The sequence below is a fragment of the Branchiostoma lanceolatum genome, chromosome 15, assembly GCF_035083965.1.
Source record: "Branchiostoma lanceolatum isolate klBraLanc5 chromosome 15, klBraLanc5.hap2, whole genome shotgun sequence".
In the NCBI taxonomy this organism is placed as follows: domain Eukaryota; kingdom Metazoa; phylum Chordata; class Leptocardii; order Amphioxiformes; family Branchiostomatidae; genus Branchiostoma; species Branchiostoma lanceolatum.
This window is the reverse complement of record NC_089736.1, coordinates 768,971-792,017: the sequence shown is the minus strand read 5'-3', so window position 1 is coordinate 792,017 and position 23,047 is coordinate 768,971. Positions and strand designations below refer to the sequence as shown.

Here is a 23,047-nt window from a genome sequence, read left to right as displayed (position 1 = left end):
ACAAGCCCTTGGCGGTTTTCTTAGAATCTGGTTCCAGTTTTATTAAAACAAGTCTTCTGTGGAAAGTCTAAGAATGGTCCAACAACTTATAGTTCTACCTCCTTTTGATGCAGTCTTTATAAGAATGACATCTTAATTCCACCCTGACTGTGTTCTCTCCAGGTGACTACTCTTGGAAAAGACACCTGTCTTACTCTCCGATCCGCCAGGAGGCGCGATACCGGAAACTACGAGGTTAAGGTGGAGAACTCCGCTGGAGCCATGAACGCAACGGCCAAGGTCATCGTGCAAGGTCAGTTTCATGAATAGATCCTTTTAGAAAAAGATGATTCATTGAGACTGTGTCTGCACAGGTGGTTGCAAAGATGCTCTTTCTTCAGAAGTCTTTGAATATACACGTTTTCTGACGGACTCTTTAAAGTATTTTGTATTTGTCTTTTTGCTTGCATAGCTATTCGGTGGCGTTGTTGTATCTGACGTAAGAATTTGAACCGTTCGAATGACCACATGAAGATTTCGTCTCTGATTGTCACACAATAGTAGAGCATGACATGAATGACATCTATCCTTTGGCTTGATGACCCTGCAGTAATAGAACACGGAATGAAAAACAAAAGAGAGCCACGGCTTTTCTTGAGCTAAATATTCTTGACACCCCCACAGATGTGCCCGGCCCGCCCGTTGGCCCGCTGAAGATCCGCGACATGACGTCAGAGTCCATGACCATCGAGTGGAAGATGCCACATGACGATGGTGGAGCGGAAGTGACGTCATACCTGGTGGAGAAGATGGACACTAAGATCGGCCACTGGTTCCCGGTGGACACGTCTGTCACAAAGTTCTCTCTCAAGGTTCGCAAGATTTTCTTGTACAAGACGCGAAATATATCAAGATTTTACGGTTTTCATGATTCTCATGTTGATCACAGGCTATCAAATTTGGCTAACCATGTTGCGCATAAATAACATGTCATAAATATTATCTACATGTAGCTCTTCTCACGGACTCAAATGATATGATATGTCTAGTCTGTCAAAAGGTAAGATAACTCCAGGTAGTGAGACTATGGTGGAACTCTTAAAACCTGTTGGTCACATGTTGGCCATGAATATGGAAACAAAAGATCATTTATTTATTTCACTCCCCTAGGTCACCCAGTTGACGGAGGGCCACGAGTACCAGTTCCGCATCCGCGGCAGGAACAAGATCGGCCTCGGCGAGCCCTTCGTCTCCAAGCCGAGGATCGCCAAGAGGCCTTACGGTGAGTTTTACGGGCTTTTCAAGTGCGAGGGTGTTGGACAAAGAGAAGACTACTAACTAGAGTTATGTCAAGGAGTAAAAGATTGGAGATCTGTTGTAAGCTTTATTTTTGACATTTACAGGTAGAAATTTAACTGTGCAGTATAGTAAGGAATAGTTTTTTTATAGGACCTGCTCAATTCTATTCTTGCGTAATGCATTCCCTGAGATATCTGAAAAAGACTCGCTGCAGATTAGCTGCAACTTTCATTTTGAAATTTTACAAGACGAAATCCAAATGTATGGTTTTATAAGAAATCATTTGATATACGTATATCTGATTGAGGGCTTGCTAAATGCCGTACTTGTTTGGTCCATCCCCAGACCTGTATGGTTTTATAAGACATCATTTGATATCCCTATATCTTGTGAAGGCTTGCTAAATGTCGTACTTGTTTGGTGCTTCCATGTACAGTCTTTTTGTGACTTATCTTATGTTCATATACCTTACCTGTGAGAACGCTCTAAATTCCACGCTTGTTTGGCGCCTCCCCAGACCTGCCCGGCCCGCCGTCCGCACCTATCGTGCACACGGTGTTCCCCGACAACGCCACGCTGATCTGGCAGCCGCCAGAGTCCGACGGAGGCAACGAGATCTCCCGATACATCCTGGAGAAGAAGGACATCAACAGGTAATGTTAAAGCTGTGTTATCGGAATCATATTAGGTTGTAGACTTAAGTTCACATTTGATACGTTTCTTATTCAGTGTCGCTTGAGGAAAGTCTCTACTTGATATGAAGTAAAATTTGGCAACTAAGCCTGGAGTAGAAGGACATCAACAGGTGAGTAAAGCGTCTGTTGAAACCGTGCTGTCAGAATCATATCAGGTTATAGACGTGAGCTTTTCCCAGCAGTTTACATTGGTATGTTTCATGGTTAGGGTCGCTCTAAGGTTGTGGAAAGTCTCTGCTAATGACATGAACCCAACAAAGGCAACTTAACTGCCAGTTCTATGCTGTGCTAAGGCTACTTCCTCTTTGTGAGATCATCCAGACAGAAGAACGTTATTGCGCGACAACTGTCTGTGTTTGTGTTTGTTTATTTGTTCATTCATGAGAATGTTAAAGAGACCTGCAGACCACTTTGCATGGGTGAGGACATGAGGGTCAGACAAAATGTAACGGAGATCACTGATCACTGATTGAATGCAACGTATATGTACGACGACAGCAGTGAAACTTGTGAACGTACTGTACATTTGTTTTTTAATTCAGTGTATGTAAACTGCGACAAACCAATAAAATACATCTTATCTTACATCTTATCTTATCTTCCAATGACCCAGCATTAAGTGGGTGCGTGCGGTGGAGACCATCAGCAACGACACGCGCTACAACGTGCCGAACCTGGTGGAGGGGATGGAGTACCAGTTCCGCGCCGCGGCAGAGAACGCCGCCGGCCTGGGCAAGTTCGGACCCCCGTCCACGCCCATCATCGCCCGCGAGCCCATCGGTAAGACCTGGTCATTCTGTCTGAGTCCATCTATCTTTTATCCGCCAACTCTATATACCTAGCATCAATACTTTACAACTTACATATGTGGCAAGATTGGAGAAGAAACAATAATTGCGTGTTTTTTTTGTAGGAGAGCACACTCTGGTTTTTGAAAGCAACTTTAAATTTATGAAAACATAGAGTAATGTGAGTGACTAGTTATGAAATAGAAGTAAAGAAGCTTAGCTGCACAATTGTATTCTCTAGTCTTGAACATTTACGTACCTTTTCATGACATTTGAAATGTTTTGTAAATATTGCACTCCAGAGTGGCAGTTATTTTGCTTCCTTCATTGTGATGAAATGATTAAGAGGAAAGACAAAGGACACAAATTGATCATTACTATTCTTGTCCCACCACAACGCAAACTTCAGACGATACAGGTTCTAAGTGCTCATCTAACATGTAATCTTGCTCTGTCCCCAGACCTGCCGGACCCACCTGTGAACCCGAAGTGCGTCGACACCACGCGTTCCTCCGCAACCATCGCCTGGAAGAAACCCATCCTGGACGGCGGCAGCGACATCGTCGGCTATCTCGTGGAATATCGCGCGGCCGACAGCGAGAACTGGGAGATCGGAACTCCCAAGATCCACACCCTGCAATTCGTGGTGACTGACCTGACGGAAGGAGCTGAGTACTACTTCCGGGTCAGCGCTATCAACGAGGCCGGAGTCGGTCCTCCTGGAGACTGCCCTGGGAAGGTGCTCATCAAGGACATCCTGGGTATGAGAGCCTTTATTATATTTGATCGTACACGTATCTAATGTAAGGTGACTTGGGGTGCATTCTTTCGTTGATAACAGTGACAGGAAGAAGGATAAATCAAAGTACATCATTAATATAAAGGAGTTATTTCATAACTTTCGGCAAAACTGTTGTGAATAGTTGATGTGGCGAGAAGCGGGGTAAAAATGGTTTTCAAAACTGTTGCTTTACTTGGTAATCATTTCTCAAAGTTTTCTTTTCTACCACTGAGTTTGACTTTTTGAAAGTAGATGCTGCTCATCTGTTTGTCGGATTCTTGTATTCAAAAAGGTGGAACATATCCCTAAACTTTCACATGTATATCCCGCAGCCTCTCCAGACTTTGAGCTTGACGCCAGCATGAAGAAGACGCTGACGGTGCGCGCCGGGCAGCCCATCCGCATGTACGTGTCGATCAGCGGCCGCCCCGAGCCCGAGATCCGCTGGGAGAAGGAGGGACAGCCGCTAGACTACAGGGCTGAGGTCCGTGCTTAAAATTAAGTAGCATAGAAATTATCGAGTGGGGTAGGAGTCCATTCTCTCTTTCTGTAAGACATAGGAGAGCATTTATGAGTTACCATAATTTGTTGGGGAAGCTTTTTATCCCCACACTTTGTATCCACCTGGCCACATTTTGCTTACTTGACTTCCATAGAGTGCAGGCTGTCTTTCTGAATTTAACATTGTTTGGACTCATCTATGTAGGCCCTCATCTATGCCACTATTACAGTTGTGAATACAATCACAGATATACAACAGTGAATGATCGATGAAAAATTGATCAATTGTCTGGCCATGTTTCAAAACTACAGATTATCAAAATGATATCATGTCAGTCATTATCAAATATCAAATGACATTAAGTATCAAACTGATGAATGATAGAAATTTGACAGTAAATGTTATCTGTTGTGATTGCCATGTTCAGGTGGAGAACACTGAGTACTCCTCCCAGCTCGCCATCTACAACACCAACCGGTACGACGCCGGCAGGTACGACCTCATCCTCATGAACGCCGTCGGCGAGAAGACGGCTTCCGTCAACGTCAAGGTGTTCGGTAAGTGGAACCCTGGTTTCTTGTAACGGTTTGATGATATATACTGAATAATAGATAGGAAAAAATAGAAGGACAAACCTAATGCTGATAGAGGAATGCCTGCCTGTTTCTGTATACGTGTTCATGGATACGGGACGTATTCCTAATGACAAATAGACTTGAATACATAACAAAACTGAGTGCACCAAGCCATAAACTTGGTCTTCAGACTTTGTTTTCCTCATGTTCTCCATTTAAATGTATTCTTTTTGAATCCAACAACAAACAAATTCAATTGGTGTAGCCTAATGTACAAGCTTGCTTTAAAATGAGAACTATCGCATACATAAGACAGCCATTCTGATGCGTTGTTTGAAAATGGAACTCTGTTACATGGAACTATAACAAGATGTCTTCCTTCTCCTTAGACACACCTGGCCCACCTGGCCCCATCAACATCAAGGAGGTGTCCAAGGACCACATGGTGATCACCTGGACGCCGCCCACGGTGGACGGCGGCAGCGCCGTGTCCAACTACATCGTGGAGAAGCGCGACGAGAGCCGGCGCACCTGGAGCACTGTCACCACCAACAACCCCAAACTGTCCTGCCGCATCCCCAACCTGGTCGAGACCGTCACCTACTTCTTCCAGGTGTTCGCTGAGAACAAGTACGGCATCGGAGAGCCCGTGGAGTCTATGCCTGCCAAGGCACAGGACGCTGTCGGTAAGTCTCCTACATTCTTACATATTTCACATAACTCTTACTTCGTAGTAGGCCGAGGAAATCTTGGATGGGTGTTTCAAGAATGATATCGAAGTGTGTGGCACCTCGTAAGAGCCTCTGCCTGACGTCCAGCCTTATGTATAACTCACTTACCTCTGTGCCATGTGCACATAACAGCAACCCAGATGCCCCCTTGGCATTGAACCCTGCTTTGGCCTGCGCTACTACTGGTCAACTCAGTGGCATCTCATGTAGATTCCTGCCTCATGCTCGGCCTTATGTATAGCTCCGTTATCTCTGTGCCATGTGCACATAACAACAACAACAACTCAGTGGATGAACCCTGCTTTGGCCTGCCCTGCTACTGATTATCTAGTGGCAGCTCATAAAGCCTCGTGTTAGGTCTTATGTATCACTCCCTTACTTCTGTACCATGTGCACGTTGCAACAACCAAGTTGCCTGCCCAGTTGTTGAACGCTACAATGGCCTGCCTTGCTACTGACTAACTCAGTGGCATCTTATAAGTACTCCTGCCCCGCCTTGGCAGGCGGTTCGACCAGGGTGCCCAGAGCAGTCTAACGTCTCCTGAGTTCAAACATGGTTGTTATAATCGTTGTCTCCATGGCGATACAGGAGGAACAACCGAGTTGATGTGCTGCTGCATAAAGTTTGCATTGACGCATGAAACTTTGAGTTGTTGGGCTCAACAATATCTATCTATCTATCTAAGATTCTAACTTACCTTACCTAGTCCTCAAACATGAGGATTGGACTATGGTGGCTTTCCAGCATTAGTCTTTTCTATTCCTTCGTCTCTGGCTTTTTGTGTGCATTCTGCCAGCAGTTTTCCCCTACAGTTTCCACTTTCATTCTCTGTTAAATGAAGGAGGCCGTATATCTCCTGTATATGTCTATATAGACTTGTCAGACATGATTCAATGATGTTGCACAACGCAGGGTAAATTCCTTCCTGTTGGAATGACTAAATGTTTGCTGTTGTACCCCCAGGCCCGCCCGGTCCCGTAGTGAAGCTGCACGTGGCTGACATCACGCGCATCACCGCGCACCTAGAGTGGACCAAGCCCACCTTCGACGGAGGGTCAAAGGTCACAGGTTACGTGGTTGAGACTCAGGAGGCGGGAAGCGTCGAGTGGGAGAAGGCAGGCCTGGCGACGGAATGTCACTACCAGGTGGGGAAATAGTTTTCTTTATTAAAAGTTGCAACACCACAATACACAGCACTAGTGGAATGCAAGGCAGACAAGCTGGTGTTGAGGAAATGGTTACTGATTACGTTTTAACAGCACATCAGGATTCGTACTGATTGTGGTAAGATAGAAGAGAAGCTTATGTAGATAGCGAATTAAAAAAAATGTAAGAGAAATCACGTTGATGAAGGTTAGACATCCAGGTAGTGAGATACGCCAAAAGTAGTTACTCAAGCAACTGGATACAATTTTGAAACAGACGTTTCAGACAGCATCCACTGTCTTTCGTCAGTGACTTTCTTCATTAAGAGAAAGTAGTAAAACAAAAATAGACACAGAGCTTGATACAAAGTTAAGTCAAGTCTACCAAACAACGCGTTAAGATAGTTACAGTTTTTAACGTTAGGCATGTTTCAATGATGATTTATATCAAGACATATTCATGGGATCTATTAAACGTATGCAGATCAGACTTAGTCCTAGTATTTGATTCTGTTCGTATCAGACTAAACACCTTTTGCCCACAGGTCCTTGGTTTGACCCCTGGACATGGCTTCCGCTTCCGGGTCAAGGCCCAGAATGCAGCCGGCCAGGGCGATCCAGCCGACACAGAGATGTACAAGGCTCAAGACGAAAAGAGTAAGAATATATTCAATATATTCAATATACACATATTCAATATGTCACATATTCAATATACATGTATCTCCAAAACTCCCAAGTTAGAACTGCTCGGAAAGATCAAGTTAGATTTACATAATTTCAAAACATGTAGAGAGCTACTGATCCAATAGCCCTATTGATAATCGTTGCTACATGCAGCACTACTTTATACATGCGGATGCTAAATACACCAGGAAAAAGTGTTCTTTTTTATACAAGTGCAGCAAACACTGGACAACACTTTAGGATGTCTTTCCAAGAGCGTGAAACTCGTGCACAGAATGAGATGCAAAGTACAAAATTTTATTTCCAACACTGTGATAATATCAACGCTGTAGATAAGGCTAGATAATAACTGTGTGTCCGTGTTCGTGTTGTTGCACAGTTGCGCCGAAGATCAACCTAGACGTGACCATGCGTGAGACTGTGGTGGTGAAGGCAGGACACACACTCACCATCTATGCTGGCATCAGCGGCAAGCCTGTGCCCCACACACGCTGGGCTAAGGTAAGGAAATTAACTTTTCTTTGCCATCTTGCAGTGCCTCCTAGTGAGCACTGTTGGTACTACACTGACACCCTGGAACACAAATAAACTCCTACTAACGATCCTCTACTAGAGGAAACGGCTGTTGCAAAGAGAATGTATTGAAGGGGTCGTTTTTTCGTATTATTTGATGGCGTCAGTGCTATTTTATGTTTTTCTAGTTGTTTTTGTTGGTTATTTTAACAACTTTGACAGGATTTAACAGTTTAAAATGAGATTTCTAAAGGATGATAACAACATTTCAACCACCTGTTGAATGTCACATCTAACATTTTCTCCCCCTCCCCATTCTAGGATGGAGCTATGATGAAGCCGGACAGACGTCTTCTGTTTAAGAAGTCTCACACGGAGACGAGGTTCAGCCTAAAGGAGGTGACCCGCGCAGACGGAGGAACCTACGCGCTCAGGGCCTACAACGACGCCGGCGAGAAGACCGCCAACGTCTTCGTCAAGGTTCTTGGTAAGCAACTTTAAAGGCTCTTTCACACCTTTCTCATTATATGTTGCTGCAGTGTATCTGTCAATAAACGAGTATCACAACAGCTACTGTGATTTGACATCATACTATCTAGAAAAATGGAGTACTCAAAACTGATGATCAAAGTGTTTGCCTGCTTAGCACTCAGCACTTATGAGAAAGAGAATAGGAGTATCGCACTCCACCAATATTTTGAATGGGGCCTTGATGTAGTGGCCTGTGAAACGCTATAGAATTGCTTACTGATAGATAAAATCGAAGATCGTCTGTTAACGGAGATGAACCTGTAAAACTGATGACCACCTTCCTGCTCCACACAGACAAGCCCGGTCCGCCTGCCAGTCTCCAGATCGACGAAGTCACCGCCAACTCCGTCAGCATCTCGTGGCGTCCGCCCACCCACAACGGAGGGGTGGAGGTCAACAACTACCTGGTGGAGAGGTCAGGACAACTCTTTCGTTAATATCATCAAAGACCAAAGTACAAGTCTGGCACAAGCCAAGAAACTCTTATTAATTGATTAAAATATGCCTCGAGCGGCCCAAAACGTTTAATACTACTGGAGATACCAAAATCATACGTTAGAATATCGGAGAATGTCTCAAATATTCTTTAGAATTACAACAGAAAAAATTCAGTGGGTTCCCAGAGAGTATAGTTTCGTTTAGCACAACAGCACAATGGAGTAGAATATGGCATCTACAAGTTCTTTCTTTGCCCTTTTTTCTACATAAGACATGGATGGTTTTCAACTCATGGTCTTAAATTGACAGACACGCTTTGTTTTTTATTTACAACAAAAAAAAATCAAATGAAAACCTATTTTTCCCCCCAGATGCGACGTGCAGCGCGGAGTGTGGCTGACCGTGAACGCCAACGTCACTAGGTTCATGTTCAAGTTCCCCGACCTGATCAAGGGCCGCGAGTACGCCTTCCGCGTCATGGCCGAGAACAGGATCGGTGTGGGCGAGCCCGCAGCCACGGAGAAGGTGGTGGCCAGGGACGCTATTGGTGAGTACAAGGAAATATGAAAAAAGTCTTCACATATAAAATTACATCAGAATGGGACAGTCTACCTCATGAGTTGCAAACTACTCAGCAAAAAATATGTTCAAACTGCATGTGACAAGACAGAATTGTTACAAGCCGATGATTGTAATTTGATAAAAAGAAATATGAAGGGATCTACATGCAGCCTTAAAAGTTGTTCTTACATGCAATTACAGTCCAACATGTACTCAGCACAACCTTGGCATCACGACATTCAAGACATTATTTTCTGGTCTGTTACGACACTTTACCCATCACCCTAAGTGTGACAAATCCTGCCTATATAGTGAAGTGAGCACCTGGCTATTGTGATCATTTACCAGTAATTTTAGACAGGTTTGACCATACATGAACATACTTGTAACCATCGTCACCGCCTCTTGCCCCCAGAGCCCCCAGGCCCTCCCTCTGCCCCTGAGATCACGGAGATATGCAAGGACGCAATCGGGTTCGCCTGGGAGCCGCCCAAGTACGACGGCGGCAGCGCCATCACCGGCTACATCATCGAGCGGCGCGAGAAGCAGTCCCGCCGCTGGATCAAGCTCAACCGGGAGGCCGTCAAGAAGCGCGAGTACCGCTCGGAGGGCCTACTGGAGGGCTTCGAGTACGACTTCAGGGTCCGCGCCGTCAACCAGGTGTGTATGTCTTATTAATCTTAAGATGTATGTACTAGACACCATTCTCTTTCATGACATATAAGACTCTAAGTCAGATCAGTCAGAAGGCTTCAAGTATGATTTCCGGTTCCGTGCAGTCAACCAGGTGTGTATTTCTTATTAATCTTAAGATGTATGTACAAGACATACTTTTGTTTCAAGACAGATAAGACCCTAAGTCAGATAAGTCAGAAGGCTTCAAATCAAGTATGATTTCCGGTTCCGTGCAACCAGGTGTGTATGGCGTATGCATCTTAAGATATATGTAGAGATCTTCTGTCACAAGATATGCAAGAGTCTAAGAAGCAAAGAAATATTTGGTCTTTGGTCTGTATATATGCAGTATTATCTTATCCTACTAACTGCTGCCTAACTAGGTGGAAAATACAAAAGTTGGCGCCAAACTGCTACCTTAGCAGGCTGAAGGTTAATAAGTATGTAGACAGCTTTCTGTTTCAAGATACAGTATATTAGACTGCCTTAAAGAATATAAGATCCGTGTGAAAATATAAGACTTGGGCTGAATAACATAGGCAGTGTCGTCAGTCCTATCTTTTGACTGGATTGTGATTCTGATAAAGTACTTTCGTTTTAATTGCAACTGTTTATGTAGCACTTCTGTGAGACGTAGTAGTAGTAGCATATCCAGGACATGAAAATGGCAATGTAACATTTACACGAGAAACGAAATGACCGTTTTGTTCTCGGCATCTTCCCGCAGGCTGGCACCGGAGACCCCAGCGAGCCGTCCGTGCCCGTGCGGGCGGAGGAGCAGATCTCCCCGCCGCGCAACCTGCGCGTCATCGACTACTCCCGATCCTTCGTCACCATCGCCTGGGAGCCGCCAGAGTTCGACGCTGGTAGCAAGATCCTCGGCTACTTCATATGGAGGTGCGTTAGCTCACTTCTTTTGATGAGATATTCCTATATATATACAGTATATATATATAGAGAGAGAGGGTAACACTTATACTAGTTGTAGTAGGGCCTTTAAACCTTTCCTTAATCAGTTCGTAAGAGGCTTCGCTCAAGATGTGAGTGAATTGAATTCTTTTGAAGATTAGGAACATGGAAACAAGACAGAGTACAGTATAAAAGCTATATGAAGACACACAATACATGTAGTTTGCAGTAGGTAGGTGTATTACAAATTTACAATACTGCTTCTGAATACACTGGGTTCTGAAGAATGCTCAAGATATGATCAAGTGGAACGTTTTTATTTAAAGCATATTAGTTAGAGGAAGTTCAATGCAGAGTAAAATATGATTCACGTTGTTTGAAAGACCTAAAAAACTGAAATAGCCTGGTACACTTTTTATAAATTTTGAATGGAGGTACACTGTATTACAATGGGTGCATGGGTGCACCTCCCATTGTACAATTTCTTTGGAAACACATGCAAATGTGCCGGTATCATGGTGACATACCCATGACGTTTTCCCCACAGACGTAACATTGAGTTCAAGGGCTGGGCTCCGTGCAACGAGAAGATCTGGACGGACCGCCGGTTCCACATCAAGGCTCTGACGGAGAACAAGAAGTACCTGTTCATGGTCAAGGCCAAGAACGCCGCGGGCATGATCAGTCTGCCGGCCACCATCGGACCGGTGGAGACCAAGGACGAGTTCGGTACGTCTGGATACACATACTTCTTAGTGCGTCTTAAGCTGTGGAGTATTTCTTAATCCATCTTAAGCCGTGAATTTTCTCTTTTGAAAGCTGTGAATAATACATGTCAGTCTTACTTCTTAATGCATGTTTTAAAAGCGTTTAATAATGTGTCTGTTTTTCTGGCTATAGCTGCCTGGCTGGTCTAAATAAAGCTCTGTTTACGTAGTTTGTTCCTAAGATACGAACAACTTCTTTGCCATATTCAGTCCGAGAAGAAAACTTGTAAGGAATGATCTTTACATTTATAGATTTTTATAGAAGGTATTTTTCTACTGATTTTGCTACTTGCTATCACACCACTATATATACACATGAAGTTCAGAATCTAGCTTTTAGGCATGATAATAATTGCACTCTTTCTATACCCCCCTTCAGAGCCTCCAAAGATCCTTCTGTCGGAGACGTTTAAGGACGTCATCACCGTGAAGGCAGGTGAGACGGTCAGCGTCAACATCAACTTCACGGGCCGACCCCGCCCCAGGGCCACCTGGGAGAAGGACGACAGCACGCTCACTCTCAGGGTAAGGACAAGTCTTAAGTCTTTAAGAACAAGTCTTAGATTTTAAGGACAAGTCTTAGATTTTAAGGACAAGTCTACGTCTTTAAGGACAGGTCTCACGTCTTTAAGGACAAGTCTAAGGTCTGTAAGGACAAGTCTTAGGTCTTTAAGGGCAAGTATTAGATTTTAAAGACAAGTCTTACGTCTTTAAGACAAGTCTTAAGTGTTCAAAGATATGTCTTAAGTGTTTAGGAAGATAGAGCCTGACCTTTAACATGGAAGGGAAGATTAAGCCTCTGGTGCGACTGATACTACCTTAAACAATGTTCGCCAATGTCTTATGCCAGTATCTTTGGTTTCTTTGGCAAGTTGCACTTCTTACAACTCAAACTGGTTTTGGCATAATTATGACCCAAGGATGACCTATTAAAACTGCAAGGATGAGAGATAAATGTGACCAATTGGCATCAAATTGCATGTTCTTTATGTTTTCATGTTCTTTTTTACTTAGAGGATTTTTTACTGATGCGTGTGAATACTGTGAAATTCTAGAGCCTTCTGAGTTGATGTAATCTTTGAAACTCATACTGGTTTTGACATAATCTTGATATACAGTAATATAAAATGACCTAAAAAATGACCCAAAAATGACCTATAAAAACTGAAAGGTTAGAAACAGATGATAAATGTGACCAATTGACATTCAATGTTCTTTTTTATAAAGATAATTGTTTACTGATGCTAATGAATGCTGAAAAATTCTAGAGTCTTCTGAGTTAAGTTCTGATAGCCTGCGTAGTCCAGTGGTTAGCGATCTTGCCTCTGGAACTAGAAGCCCCGGGTTCGATCCCGGCTGTGTTGCTCGTCCGACATGCACGCTACCAGAAAGGATCGCAGTCCTTAGGACGGGACGTTAAGCCGTGGTCCACTGTTCATTGTGTTATTCGAAAAGAGCTTGGGGAATTTCCCCGGTACAAGGAACCTGTAAATACTGTACATAGCGTCTGTCTTCTTCTCTGTCACGACCAGTGGAAGATTAGCTCTTCAATGAGCTAAAACTGGATCGAGATTACTTTCCTTTTTTCTGATATGATTTTTTAACCCCTGTTCCTTCAGGACCGTATCCGCGTGGAGACGACTCCCGAGAACAGCCTGCTGACCCTGGAGAAGACGGAGCGGGCCGACACCGGGAAATACACCCTCAGCGTCAGGAACGAGGCCGGACAGAGAAACGCCATTGTCCGCCTCATCGTACAAGGTGGGTGTTCGTAACTTCAATCAGAAATGCGGCAACTGCTTTAGAATTTAACTGTGTTTTGATTTGGATTGATTTCTACACTGAAATAATTTAGAAATGATGTAAATCATACAGTGCAATGATTTTTTTGCAAGAGGCCAAAAGCTTGTCCGTTGCTGTTAGATTCTGCTCTACAGTGGTTTTGAGCAGTAAGATTTGCTATGATCAAATTGGCCAACTTTTCCATATTTTTAGCATCATTGTACATGGTCACTGGTGTTATTTTTGATAATGGCATCAACTTACAGTACCGTCTTACGCAGATTGTACCTGCACAAAACTGGTGTGTTACGCTAAAGGAAGTTTTAATTGTTTTGCAAAACAAAACAAACAAACTTACCCTTGATGTGTGTTGTTTTCAGACAAGCCATCTCCGCCGCAGGCTCCTGTGGAGACCAGCAAGGTGAGCGGAGAGACCTGCATGGTGAAGTGGAAGCCGCCCAAGGATGACGGCGGCAGCCCCATCCACTCCTACATCATCGAGAAGCGCGACACCACGCGCCAGGTCTGGACAAGGGCAGCCACCGTGGACGCCGGTGAGTTTGGGAAACAAGATGTACAATATGTTACTGTAGAAAACAAACAAACAGGACTTTATCTGCTCATTCTTCGTTCACAATCGAAAACAAGGGAAAAAGAAAATTAACTGCCACTGTGTTTGAATTGAAGCTTAAATCACCAGTTACAAATTAGAATTTCAACAATCAAGTATGGTCTTTTTATTTCAAAGAGGACATGTAGACCTTACGTTTCATCTGTAATTTGCCTGCCCAACTACCTGACGCTTGAGCCAGGAGGGAAATCTGTTTCATTTCTAAATTTGAATCAAATTTTATAGTGTTAAATTTCATGATACCTTATGTGTATTCATTGGTAGTACAGTGCGAGTAGAAAGTCAGGTACATCTCTTACAAAAACATTTCCCTTTCCCTTCCCCAGGCAAGCTGAGTGCCCAGGTGACGAAGCTGACCCGCGGTCAGCAGTACGTGATGCGTGTGTCCGCACAGAACGCCATCGGCACCAGCGACCCGCAGATCGGGGAACCCTTCCTCGCGAGGGACTTCTTCGGTACGTAACAGGAATTTTGCTTTAACTTTGGTTACATAGTATAACAGTAGAACAAGCTGTAGTTAAAAGAAAGATAAAGAAGAAAACAGCCACATTCTGGAAGCCTTTCTTCACAGAGATACACTTCATTTTCTTGTCTGGAAGTGTTTCCTTGGCAATAAATAGCTTTACACTAGTTGGGTTATGCCCGTCGAGTCGATTTCTATTTCTTAATTTTAAAAAAAGTGAGCTAAGATTAAGACACACGTCTCATCATCGTGTAGTCTGAAAGTTATTTTCTGATTGGCAAAGTGGCTTAGTTCTTCTTTCAGCTTTTGCACTAGATCTTAAAAATTGGAAAAGCCCGCCGAGTTTGTTCCCTTACATGATATGAGCTAAGATTAAGACGTCTTGCTTGCCCCTCTAGACGTGCCGGGCCCACCTGGCCAACCCGAGATCATCAAGGTGTGCAAGAAGTACGTGCACCTGACCTGGACTCCACCAATCAACGACGGCGGCAGCAAGGTCACAGGCTACCTCATCGAGAGGAGTGACCTTTGCCCCTCCATCACGACCTTCTGGATCCGCTGCACGGACGAGGTCATTAAGGACACGGAACATGTCCTCTACAACCTGTTCGAGGGCTGCGACTACGAGTTCCGCGTCACGGCCTGCAACGCCGCAGGCTGGGGCATCCCCAGCGAGGGGTCAGAGGAGGTCAAGGTTCGCGACCCTGTCGGTAAGTCGATTACTCTTATTTGCTGATTATCAAAGCAGCAATTGTCACAATTTTCAGACAAAATAATCAGCATTTGAAGTGAAATACTATTAAGCTGCTGTGATGAACTTGTCGGACTGCTGAGGGCAAATGAGCAAAAAAGTAGCAAAATGTAGTTTACAGCAATGGAAACAATTATATTGATAGTCACAGTGTTGAAGCATTAAATGCAATATGTAGTCTGGGTTTTGTGTTGGGCTACTACATTCAACGTGTAATATTGCTATCTTCATTGCTGAATGACTCAATGTACTAAACTGTCACCTTGCTGACTGTTTACTGTTGATATATTTAAGCATGAGCCAAGAAAATGACCAAAATATCTATTTAGAGCTTTGCTGTTGGCAATAGTGTTGAACTACTGCAGGCAATGTGTAATATTGCTATATTAATGATACCATCATTGCCCAATTACTCCATGTACTAAACTGTGCCGACTTCTGCCCTCAACAGCGCCCCCTGTCGCCCCTGGCAAGCCCGAGCTACTGGAGCTGACCAAGTCCTCCATCAAGCTGAACTGGGCGCGCCCCTACTACGACGGCGGCAGCCCCATCATCGGATACATCCTGGAGTCCAGGAAGGAAGGCCAGGAGGAATGGACCAGAGTTCACAGGTCAGTATTGGGTGCACATGTCATGTCAGTCAGGGTTCACGGGTCAGTCAGAGTTTACAAGTCAGTGCTGAAAATATTCAGAACTGACAGAATAATGAGATATTTCTTATTCTGTCATTTTCTAAACTGTATGCAAAATAATATATGTAGTATGGTCTTTTTTGCTTATTTGCGTACTTGGGACAAATGGTAAAATTTCTTTACACTTATTTGCATACATGGGACAACTTAAAAAAGCACTCAAGGTCAATATGGTCAGTATCTTCCCCTTTCAAAACAGTATTCTATACACTTGTAAGGGCTTCTCTTGAGTACTTAAGAGATGTGATGCATCCTTGAGAAGCTTATCAAGGATCGCATTTAATGTTAAGATCAGTTGTGACACTGTCTGCAAATACACCTGATATTATTATTATTATACAGTAAAGCTGCATTCTGCGGCTATTTTTTTCATAGAAAGTTCGACAAATTAGCACGTTGTTCCTAACAAACACTGTTCCTTCCTGCAGGCCTGAGTACATTATTCCACGAGAGTGGACCCTGAAGGACCTGACCGAAGGCACCAAGTACGACTTCCGTGTCTTTGCCCTGAACGATGCCGGACAGAGCGAGGCTAGCGAGAACTCGGGCATCATCGAGGTCAAGGAGATCATCAGTAAGTTCCTATTTCTTTTGGGGTTGGCGGAAAAACCCGTCCGGTCCAGACAGAGGAAAACACAGTCCGGTCTGAATAGTCCAATCAACTTTGCAAGCAGTCAGACGTGTTGTTTTATATCATATTATATTCTAACATGAAGCGCACTGTTTGTATAAAGGTGGGTCTGCATGCAAATCTCATTTCTGTACTTCATGTTAAAGAATTTTCTTTCTTGAGTCAGATATTGGCAATGATAATTGACGACGCTTCTTGCTCATGATCGCCACTGTCACAAGAATTGTCACGATATTTTCTATGTCCAATCCTAACTGTTGTTCTTGCCTGTGTGCAGTCCCTGCCGAGATTTAGTCGGATACTGGCAATAATAATAGTTTTTGTTCATGGTCGCCACTGTCACAAGAATTGCCATGATTTTTTCAATGTCAGATCCCAACTATTGTTGTTGCTTGTGTACAGCCCCTGCAGACATTGAGCCTGAAAGACGGTGCTTTCTCACTGCTCTCACGACACATATTTCTATGTCCGATCCTAACTGTTGTTGTTTGTGTGCAGTCCCTGCCGATGTCGAGCCCGACGCGAGCCTGTGGCGTACACAGATCGTGCGCGCCAGCACCGGTCTGCGCCTGTTCGTTCCCATCAAGGGCAAGCCCACACCTGAAATCACATGGACAAAGGTAGGACGAGCACCTCATTAGTAACTCCTTTCATTCAGTAAAAATACCCCTAATGGTTTCAGATAGGTCTGGCAGTGCAGGCCGTGAAATGGTATTAGATAGAGCTGAATAAAATGAGCCTGATATTTGAATATGTAAAAGATTAAAGAACACAGAAGATGGTGAATACTCCTCAAACATTTAACATGATGTTAATAGCATATAATCAATGTTGTTACTTATAAAGCCTGCACAGTGTCGAATGTTGGTTTCAATGCTTGTACATGTATCATTTGAGCATTAAATATTTCAAATTCAATTTCCAAACTTCTCAACTGTTACTCAGTGTAACAAAGTTGAACCATACTTTGTAACTAAATTGTATACTGAATGAACCTGTAACTGTAAAAGTGATTTTAATTCAATACTCACCTGTTTATTGTTTGTTTGTTGTTGTTTGTTTGTTTGTTGTTGTTTGTTCAGGGTGAGGAGAATCTTGAGGAGCGCGCGAACATCACGAACACGGACACGGCGTCTCTGTTCGTGCTGCCGAACATGCAGCGCCTGGACGCCGGGAAGTACTGCATCACGGCCGAGAACAAGGCCGGCAAAAAGTCGTCATTCATCAACGTCAAGGTGCTAGGTGGGTGACAAGGAGCAAAACAATTTCTAGTTTCCCATAACTAATCAAATTTGAAAAATTTGAACAAAACATATTTTTGGTTTTATATCAAATTAAGCTTTAAAAAAGTAGAATTCAATTTAGAAAATAGAAAGCGGATGGATGTGAAGACTGATATCTGTGCATCTCTATGGCAAATCTCTCTCTTTTGACACACCCCTGCATAGAAAGTGGGTACGACCTCTAGGTCATATGTCAATACTCAATAGTTTTACATATAAGTAGGAAAGACCATGGAGAACATGTTAGCTTGTAGCTGGGAATTATACGGATTAGAATCCCTTGGTCTGAATGTTTGGAACAGTCTGGTAAGGTTTGGCATTTGATGTTTACTGCGTTTTTCACATTTTTATCTTCTGAATCAACCTTTATTTTAACATCTAAAAGGGGAGACGCCCACTTGATGGTTTGAGCGCTTAACCCCCCTCCCCTCTTAACTTGGTGTTTATAAGGTTGTATTTGCTGAGTTTCTCACCTGAGTTTCTTCACCTGTAGGTCCACCTGGCCCACCTGGCCCCATCAAGGTCAAGGACATCTCTAAGGACTCTTGCATCATCCAGTGGTCCGCTCCAGACGACGACGGAGGCTCTGACGTCTTCAACTACATCGTAGAGAAGAAGGAGGTGGGCATGGTTTCTTATCTATAACTTGCCCTTCAAGTGACCTTCATAATAAACTTACCCACAGAATTAGCTTTGGGACCTTGACTTTGGAACGGTTTAGAGTAGAAAAACATGTCTGAAGTTTGCTGACATTATGCGTTAGGCAAACATTTTTATAGTTGAATTTGCCATATTAGTATATTACCTCACACAAAAATTATGCTTAGTGATTCAGTGATTCAACAATTAATAATTATATATATAGTATTAGCATTTGTTTTTTCTCATATTCACAGTGAAACTAAAAATTTGTGTATCCTTAACTGTAAACACCATTTCAGAAATAGAAATATGGTAGAACAATAGTTTAACATGTTTATTCCCTCCGTCCCCCCCCCCCCCTCAGGCCGGCCGTGTTGGCTGGGCCACCGTGACCTTCAAGCAGCAGAAGAACACCTACCGCATCACCAACCTGGTGGAGACATGCACCTATTACTTCCGGGTCATAGGTGAGAACAAGTACGGCATCGGCGAACCCGTGGAGACGGAGGAGCCCATCTGTGCCCTGGATCCTGTCGAGCCGCCAGAGAAGCCCAAGAACCTTACCGTGGAGGAGGTTACCCCGGCAACCGTCTCCCTGGCCTGGAAGAGACCAGACTGGGACGGAGGCAGCCGCATCAGCGGATACCTGGTGGAATACCTTGGTATGTGGAGACTGGAATATTCATAGTTACGAGAACATTCTTCGAACAGTGACTAGAAAATGGTAGCGAAAATACGCACCTCCCAATTTTCGACGACTCCTGTCCGTCTTGTTCACGGAGTGGCCTAGTCTCGCGAGAACAGTCTCGTGCGTATTTTCGCTACCATTTTCTAGTCACTGTTCGAAGAATGTTCTCGTAACTGTCAAGTAAACGTGACTGATGAATTTATTCAACGGAATATTCATAATTTCGTATTGTGGGACGTTAGAAGCTTTTGAATCTCATTTTCTTTTACTATTTCTATTAAAGAGTGCCTATGTCCTATCTATGCAATCTACTTTAATCTATGCCCCTGTCTTACTGAAACTACAGAGAATATAACATTGTCATTTCAAAACTACGTACAATGTTTTTGCTCTGCTGCGATGCACATAAAAATACAACAGATTTTCACAACTGATACACTTTTATATTGTGGCATGCTTGTGTTGTACATTGTGAAGATACTTTGAACAGAAATATGGAAGCAGTGTTATCAGAAATCTTTATGAGCAATGAGGATGGATTATTGACGTTCTGCATCCTACCTCAGCTCCAGGTGAGGAGGAGTGGACCAAGGCGGCCACGGCCAGGAACGTGAGCTACACGGTGTTCGGGCTGGACCGCGACGCGACCTACCGCTTCCGGGTCACGACCTTGACGGAGCTGTCGCAGAGCGTGCCCGCAGAGCTGCCCGAGCCAATCACGTGCAAGGAGGAGCAACGTAAGTACAACTGCCTTTTTTTGCATTTCGGTTTCATTTAAAGAACTTCGCATTTTGGTTTCATTGCAACAACTCTGCATTTCGGTTTCATTATTTTGAATAGGGCTACTTAACTGTTTGAAAATCCAATAGATAAATAAATGGTTAAGCTTAACTTGCACTGCTTATCACTATGTTTAGGTTATGATTAGTAACACTTGAATACTGAAAATAAAATAAAATGGAATTTGTTTTGTTGGCCCTCCAATGATGGACTGTAACTGCAAGCCTTTTTGCCTAGCTAGCCAGTTACAGCTTATGATAAATGTAGTTTTCTTTTAGTTTTTGCCCAAGCAGTGTCTAAATGACAAAAAGGGATGTAGCTTTCTTTAGATTCCTTACATTTTGTGCTTCGCCAAAGATCGTGATTGACAGGAACGCTTACCCCCCCCCCCCTCCAGTGGCTCCGACCCTTGACCTGAGCAGCATTAAGGGCGACACGCTGATCGTGAAGGGCGGCACTGACCTGACCCTCACCATCCCGGTCCGGGGCGCGCCCGACCCCACCGTCGCCTGGATGCACGGCCTGCAGCAGATCCAGGAGAAGGGCCGCTACTTCACCAAGAAGACGCGAGAGTTCACAAGACTCCAGATCAAGAAGACGAAGAAGGAAGACGGCGGGAAGTTCACGATCACGGCTACGAACGTGGTCGGAAGCACCTCTGCCGTCTTCAACCTCAAAGTACTAGGTGGGTGATAAAACTTTATAAGTTGCTAGCATGCTTTGTTCATTCAGTTTTGATATGTACATGTATGTCTCGATCTGTATCCGAAGCTCAACAGAGATAGATACAGATTGCAAGACCATGCTAGTGGTGACACATCTTACACATTATACAGCTAGCTATGTTGTACATTGTACTGTATAGTATTTGGTTGTGTGAAACAGGATGGCAACTTTTAAATCTTGAACTTTCAAGTAGTCACTTTGCATTTTGTCCCATTCTGCAAAAATCATTCCATCAATAGTCTGCATTTCCCTGTACTGACATTTAAACCATGTTACCAGCAATTTGTAATAGTTAGATCCCCAGATCTGGGTTTCTTAGTGGATTTGGTACTGCTCCGCCCACCCGAGGAGTTGTTGGTTCCCGAGGGCGAAGCCCGAGGGATGCCAACAAACTCCTGAGGGTGGGCGGAGCAGTACCAAATCCACTAAGAAACCCAGATCTCGGGATCTAACTATTTTAGAACCCGACTGTCTTTCCAAAGCAAATAATATAAAAACATGTATCAAAAAGGACATGCATTTTTGTTCACTTGAAAGTGTTTGAGGTGAAATACATGAGGAAGAAATTGAAATGTGGAGCCTTCTTGACCAGACCATGACAAATTATCTGCCACCTCTGACCCGGTGGGACCCAGTGTTGTGTGTTACTGGTAATTATAAGAAAACAAAAACTGGCACCTTTCTGGGTCAGGCCCTGGTGGCCTCCCGAGGGGTAGGGGTGTACTAAGTAACGAATAAATTGACTAATTTGGAGACGCCCACAATTTTATCCAATCAGGTTGATGGAACGTTACCTACTGGTGGGCGTCTCCAACTTAGTCAATTTATTCGTTACTTAGTACACCCCTACCCCTTGGTAGGCCACACTATGTGGATTTAGTCACAAGAAATGCACGCTCCTGATTGGCTGAGGAAAGACGGCCGGGTTCTAATACATAATCTACAGGTTGATTTCCCCCTTTAACACGATTATGATATAATATCATGATAGCATGATAATCATACTTCCTTTAATGATGTATCCACAGACAAACCTGGCCCTCCGTACGGCCCCATCACCTTCGACGACGTCACTGACGAGTCGGTGATGCTGGGCTGGGAACCGCCCAAGGACGACGGCGGCAGCGAGGTGACGCACTACGTCGTGGAGAAGAGTGACGTGCGCACGGCGCAGTGGCAGTACGTCAGCTCCGAGGTCCGCCGCACGCACCTGAAGGTGACCGGGCTGAACAAGGGCGCGCAGTATCAGTTCCGCGTCAGCGCAGAGAACCGCTTCGGCGTCGGAACGCCGCTCAACTCCAGCAGCTGCTATGTTAGGGCACCTTTCGGTAAGTCTTTCATGTCAAGCCAAATAAAGAAATTATTTATAATACGTACTGTAAACAAAGTATACGTACTGTAAACACATCAAGCTTATCTGTACTAAAACTTTGTTTTAAGCATTGATTGTGAATTCAAAATACTTATATGCTTGATCGTTAATATGGTTAAATTTTATTGATGACGTAGCCAACAGTTGGTTTGAAGTATTATCTGCTAAAAATTGACAAAAAGATTTGGTGATCGCTGTGATATACTTTTCATAGCTGACCATGATAATAATAATGATAGAATAAAACCACTGCAAACATTTGAAGATTTTCAGTACTACAATGGCTCCATCTTTCCTCCCCGCAGATGTCCCAGACGTCCCGCAGAACCTGAAGGTTGTCGGCGTGACCAAGTCTCAGATCACCATCGCGTACGAGGCGCCCGAGAACGACGGCGGCGCCGCCGTGACCGGCTACATGGTCGAGCGGAAGGAGAAGAACTCCCCCCGCTGGATCAAGGCCACCAAGATGCCCATCTCAGACAACGAGTTCACCTCTATGGGTGCGTCATTAAAGCCATTTACACAAAGTTCTACAATCTGATATGTACATACATGTATAGCAAAGATTGTGATATAACAAATACATGAAAAGAAATTCTGTATGTTCTGATTTTGTTGCCATTTGACCACTTAGATGCCCATCTCAGACACCAATTACCAATAAAAGTACGTTGCTAGAGCCGAAATGTTGTCTTAGAAATCTTCTTAGAAATCATCTCATATTGCAACCACATGCAAAATAGGGATCTTAAGGATATATTCACCTCATGTAATCACCCAGTGTTGCAAGGTTCAACCATACACGCATAACAAAAGTCTTAGATATATGAATACATGAAAAAAACTTTCAGTTGTTCTGATCATCGCCGTTTGTCTATCCCAGGTCTGATGGAAGGGCTGCAGTACATGCACCGCGTGCGCGCCGTGAACCAGGCCGGCACCGGGCCCGCCTGCGACCCCACCCCGCTCGTCATCGCCATGGACCCGATCGCCCCGCCGCGCAACCTCGAGATCCTCGAGGTCAGTATC

The 23,047-nt window shown here is 44.0% G+C and overlaps 1 protein-coding gene across 1 annotated transcript in view; it reads left to right on the top strand.

Moving 5' to 3' along the window:
- Nucleotides 1-23,047, top strand: part of LOC136420988 (titin-like) — a 71,233-nt gene that overhangs the window by 33,182 nt on the left and 15,004 nt on the right. Inside the window, exons 54-87 of the mRNA XM_066408130.1 lie at nt 163-292; nt 664-851; nt 1,150-1,261; nt 1,796-1,931; nt 2,587-2,753; nt 3,223-3,522; nt 3,875-4,026; nt 4,472-4,601; nt 5,009-5,305; nt 6,315-6,496; nt 7,042-7,153; nt 7,563-7,684; nt 8,018-8,183; nt 8,522-8,642; nt 9,037-9,212; nt 9,642-9,886; nt 10,629-10,798; nt 11,358-11,539; nt 11,957-12,102; nt 13,197-13,338; nt 13,740-13,913; nt 14,317-14,445; nt 14,852-15,163; nt 15,656-15,815; nt 16,325-16,470; nt 17,026-17,147; nt 17,610-17,769; nt 18,304-18,431; nt 18,817-19,114; nt 19,707-19,877; nt 20,318-20,605; nt 21,675-21,974; nt 22,324-22,518; nt 22,902-23,038. Coding sequence (XP_066264227.1) covers nt 163-292; nt 664-851; nt 1,150-1,261; nt 1,796-1,931; nt 2,587-2,753; nt 3,223-3,522; nt 3,875-4,026; nt 4,472-4,601; nt 5,009-5,305; nt 6,315-6,496; nt 7,042-7,153; nt 7,563-7,684; nt 8,018-8,183; nt 8,522-8,642; nt 9,037-9,212; nt 9,642-9,886; nt 10,629-10,798; nt 11,358-11,539; nt 11,957-12,102; nt 13,197-13,338; nt 13,740-13,913; nt 14,317-14,445; nt 14,852-15,163; nt 15,656-15,815; nt 16,325-16,470; nt 17,026-17,147; nt 17,610-17,769; nt 18,304-18,431; nt 18,817-19,114; nt 19,707-19,877; nt 20,318-20,605; nt 21,675-21,974; nt 22,324-22,518; nt 22,902-23,038 — 6,096 coding nt within the window. The remainder of the gene's footprint in view (nt 1-162; nt 293-663; nt 852-1,149; nt 1,262-1,795; nt 1,932-2,586; nt 2,754-3,222; nt 3,523-3,874; nt 4,027-4,471; nt 4,602-5,008; nt 5,306-6,314; nt 6,497-7,041; nt 7,154-7,562; nt 7,685-8,017; nt 8,184-8,521; nt 8,643-9,036; nt 9,213-9,641; nt 9,887-10,628; nt 10,799-11,357; nt 11,540-11,956; nt 12,103-13,196; nt 13,339-13,739; nt 13,914-14,316; nt 14,446-14,851; nt 15,164-15,655; nt 15,816-16,324; nt 16,471-17,025; nt 17,148-17,609; nt 17,770-18,303; nt 18,432-18,816; nt 19,115-19,706; nt 19,878-20,317; nt 20,606-21,674; nt 21,975-22,323; nt 22,519-22,901; nt 23,039-23,047) is intronic.